This window comes from Mus caroli, chromosome 9 (genome assembly GCF_900094665.2).
Source record: "Mus caroli chromosome 9, CAROLI_EIJ_v1.1, whole genome shotgun sequence".
NCBI classification, from domain to species: domain Eukaryota; kingdom Metazoa; phylum Chordata; class Mammalia; order Rodentia; family Muridae; genus Mus; species Mus caroli.
In genome coordinates this window covers 75206789-75211146 of record NC_034578.1, presented here as the reverse complement: position 1 = coordinate 75211146, position 4358 = coordinate 75206789, and the positions used below count along the sequence as shown (strand labels likewise).

The window sequence follows — 4358 nt, the reverse complement described above, 5'->3', positions numbered from 1 at the left end:
TGGTAAAACCTCCCTCCCCACCTGTCCTGGCACAAAAAGATCTGGAACTTGGCATCATGGTCAAGCCGGCTTCTCCACAGGCAAGGCTGTTCCAAGGTTAACATTATGGCAAAGGACATCTGAACAATGGGTCCTGGACAGGCATCCTCTTAAATGAAGTACCTCCGGTTCCACCACACAGGACTTTGCAGGCCTCTGGCCCAGGCTCTGGCTAAAGAGAAAGTGGCTGGTCAGGTACATGCTTGCAGAGGTGAGTTTCCAGGAATGATTCTGNACTTGGGCCTGTATCAGAATTTTCTGGAGGGCTTATTTAAACACTGGCTGCTATGCCTTGCCTCTCCAGTTTCTGCTTGTGGTAATGGAGAGGGTACCTGGGTAGGTAAACATTTTTAACCAGTTCCCGGGTGACCTTGAAGCTTCTGGCCCTCAGACTCACAGCTGAGATGCACAATCGGTGAACCCAAGTGATGGACCAGGGATCCATTGGATAGAATCCGTTCCTCTAGAGAGGAGCTACCTAGGCACTCAACTCCACACCTGGAAAGCAGAAGCAGACTAGATCCTCCCCATCTGAGTCAACCACACAGTCAACTTTCCCAGCTGCATCGTGCTGGTCTTCCTCTGAAACCAGAACCCACACCTTGGAGTAGTTAGATTGAGTGGTAGTTTTCAGAACTCTGCCCTGGGCCTTAGGCAGTGCAACTAACTAGGGGGAACACAAATGGTAGAAAAAGCCAATTTTTCAGACCCTCCCACCCCCCACAAAGAAATAAAATACCCTGTACCAAGGTACATGAAGCCGTTTACCTCGATGTCGTTTGATCCGGAGATTGCAAGCTAGCGACACAATCACAAACATTGCAAATATCCTAATCCCTTTGGGTCCATAAATGTACACGACTGTTACATTGAAATCACCATCAGATGTAATAAGAACGTGCATATTCAAAAAGTATAGCAATAATTCCGGCCTCAAATCTGGGAAGGGAAAAGGATGCTTAGCTAGCAGCAGCAGCAGCAGCAGCAATAAACCCCAAGCAGAGAACAGTTAAGATATGAGAGACAATCTTAAGACTTGAAGATAAAGGGGACTTGTGTGGGGTCCACCTAGACAGAGCTGATGGCTACTCTTCCTTTCTAAGAGATGCTGCACTAGAACCCTTCGGGAGTCTGGTAGCAATTGCCAGACCATGTTTGGCCAGTTTACTCTCAAAGGGTCTAAGTTCCCACCAAGCTCACCAAACAATCCTTTGTAGACCCAGGTCTCTAGGTACACAAGCACAAACTCCAGGGGGTCCAGGAAAGATGGAAGGTGATGTTGCATCTCACAAACGGGGCCATAACATATGTGAAGTTGAGACATCATCACCCTCCCTGCAAAAGTTCTTCAGATTGGCTCCACCTTCTTCTAAATGCTGCCTTCTGTCTGCTTTCCTGTCTCTCCACCCCCAAGCCCCGCCCCCAAGGCACGCTATGGTTCCAGGCTCACTGGCCTATTAACCAGTGCTTCATTTCTTCTCTTTCAAACATTTGCACACATTCCTGCCAGCTCAGATCTATACAATTACTCAAGGCTCCAAAGCTTGCACATTGGCAGGGATTTTCTGCCAATGAACTAGCCAAATATGGCTCTCTCTGACCAAGGGCAGCACATGTCAAGGAGTCAGGGGAGGCTGCTGTCTATGAGGCCCACACAACCTCTGAGGATTTTCTTATCGGTAAAGAACTCATAGCTTCATAACTGCCCATCTCCTCTTCCAATATGCCTGCCCTGTCTTGCAGCCTCAACATTATACCTAACCTCCAGGGTCTAGCATTGTAGACTCCAGGTATAGACTTCAGGTTCACTCCAGGCATTTAGCTACTTATTGGCTGAAATCAAGACTGCCTAGGAGGAACCCAATGCCCCAAACCCTGAGGTAAATGAGTCTGAACTTAGGCTCAAAGTCTGAGTAGAGATGAGAATGCAGGATTCTCTCTACTTGGGGATTCTAAATTCCCTAAAACAGCAGACACCTGGAGGGAGCCAGCCTGCTTGCTCACAGGGGGATCTCCCCATGGCCTCTTTCTCTTAGCTCAGCAACCTCAGCCAGACCTCTTTCTGTTCCCAGCCTGTTCCTGCCTTGTGTCTTCCTACTCATTGCTACCCTAGTCTCTCTTGTGTCACTGACACACCTGTTTATGGTTGGTAGACTTTCAGAGCAGGATAGGGTCTACAAGGGATGGGGAGCCAGACAGAAACGTGATGCTTTCAAGTCACCCTACCTTATAGGCTGTTCTGGGCTTCCCAACCTCACTAGCATGCCTAAGGGATTAAATACATTGGCATGCCTGTGAGTGTCTGTATTGTGCTCAAGAATCTGAGATACAAACACTGGGGGATATTGCAGTCCCTGACACAGGACTGTGGATCCTGACACCATCAGAAAAGACTGAGTAGAGTTCTGCCAGGATTCTTCAGAGCTGGAAGCAATCAGGGAGGTAGTTGGCAGAATCCTCTCTTGGGCACAGTTCTAGTTTGACTAATTACATGTGTGCTCTTAGACACTTACCTTAATAAACATGGGTTTTTGACATAGAAAATAAAAATAAGATTGAGGGAGAGCAAGGAAGCTCAAGTGTTGGAGGGTTGCGAGGCATGTGTGCTCCTGGATTCTTTTGCTTGTGGGTGTCTCAGCAGACAAGCTTCCTCTTTGGCCCAGGCAAACTCTAGCCAGTAAGGATGGAGACAGGTGGCTACAGTCACTCTGTCTTAATGCTTTGCTTTTGTTGTAATTGTTAATTAGATAATAGGGGTGTGAGTGTGTGAGTGTGTGTGTGTGGTATGCATTGCAACCTAGTAAGCAGCATTCCTTTATGATCTCTGCTTCAGTTCCTGCCTCAAGTATCCTGCCTTGGCTTTCCCTAAAGATGGACTGTGAGCAGGACATATAATTCATAATCCCTTCTTCCATAACTTTCATCACTGGGGTGGCCAGCACCCCTCAGACTCTGAGGGTAAAGATCTGTGTAGAACACAGAAAGCCACAGGGAAGCCTTGGACACTGAACAGGGAGTGGCAGCCACATGGCCAGGGTCCAGGGTCAGTTACTGTCCCACTGAGGATTATTCCAGAGTCCTAAAGCAGATCATGGACCTCATTAATGCCACTAAACCACAGCCACCAAACCTTGAGGTTCCACAGCTCCAGTTGAGGGAGCAACACTGCTCTTTCCACACTGCTAAGAGTTCCCCCGGGTAGAAATTCTTTATTGTTGTCCTACCCAGCCTCAGCAAAGACAAAGGTTGGGACTGGAACCTGGGTATGACAATATCTATTGGCCTGTAACAAGTGTCAACCTGTAGGACAAGCACTCCCCCACTCTTTTTTCATTCCTGATGGGCCAAATGACCAGCCTCCCAGGATTAGTGACAAGCCTGTCACCAGAGGTGAAGGCCAATGTCCCAGGTTTAGTATAAGAGGACAGAGCTTGTGGTAAGGACACAGGAAGACGTCTGGAGGCTATGAGAGTATGCCAGACCCTACCCCTCACATACTGGTGGGAAACTTTGGAAGTCACATTGCTTGGTGCCGTGTAGCACACCCTGTCCTCACTTGTTGTAGAGGTCTAGCGATCACACAGTTGGGCTATAAACCCTTGTTATCTCACAGGGACCCTTGTAGAGCTTTCTTTTCCTCTTTGGCTATTTAAACCACATACCTAGCAACACAGTTCCCTGCAGGAAGAAGTACAGATACTCCCGTTGTGTTCCAAACTAAGTATTTGTGGCTTGACCCTGGGCCTCTTGTTTTCCCCAGTCCCAAATCCCTACAGGGTCCAACAACCCTGGGAAAGCTCCTCTTAGGCTAAGGTGTCATGGTGGGCTCATAATGCCTCCTTGAAGGATCTCCCATCTAACTCCCCACTGCCTGGCTACCAAGGCCTTCAAAGTTGGCATTTCACCCTGAAGACAAATTTGTACCAGGCAAGGCCTCTACCACTGAGCCTGTCCTACACAGTACTTTAAAAGACATACTGCTGTATTATAATAGTTGACTATGCTTGGCCATACGGAGTGGCATTATTGGGAGGTGTGGCCTTGTTAGAGGAAGTGTGTCACTGTGGAGGTGGGCTTTGAGGTCCTAAGTTTAAGCTGCACCCAGTCCTCTCCTGGCTGCCTTTGGATCAGAACTCTCAGCTCTTCCAGCACCATGCCTGCCTGGACACTGCCATGCTTCCCAATATGATGATAATGGACTGAACTCTGAACCAGTAAGCCAACCCCAATTAAATGTCCTTTGTAAGAGTTTTCTGTTCTGGAAAGATGTCTCAGCAGTTAAGAGCACTGACTGCTCCTCCACAGGTCCTTAGTTCAAT

General features: G+C 48.1%; 2 protein-coding genes across 2 annotated transcripts in view; both read right to left on the bottom strand.

Moving 5' to 3' along the window:
- Nucleotides 1-1473, bottom strand: LOC110301655. Its single transcript, XM_021172219.1, has 3 exons — nt 1240-1473; nt 808-978; nt 1-211 (listed from the first exon to the last, which is right to left on the bottom strand). The coding sequence occupies exons 1-3, from the start codon at nt 1364-1366 to the stop codon at nt 150-152; spliced, it is 360 nt and encodes a 119-aa protein (XP_021027878.1). The 5' UTR covers nt 1367-1473; the 3' UTR covers nt 1-149.
- LOC110302372 (glutathione S-transferase A2-like) overlaps nt 1-4358 on the bottom strand; it is a 73446-nt gene that overhangs the window by 47608 nt on the left and 21480 nt on the right. The window lies entirely within an intron of this gene.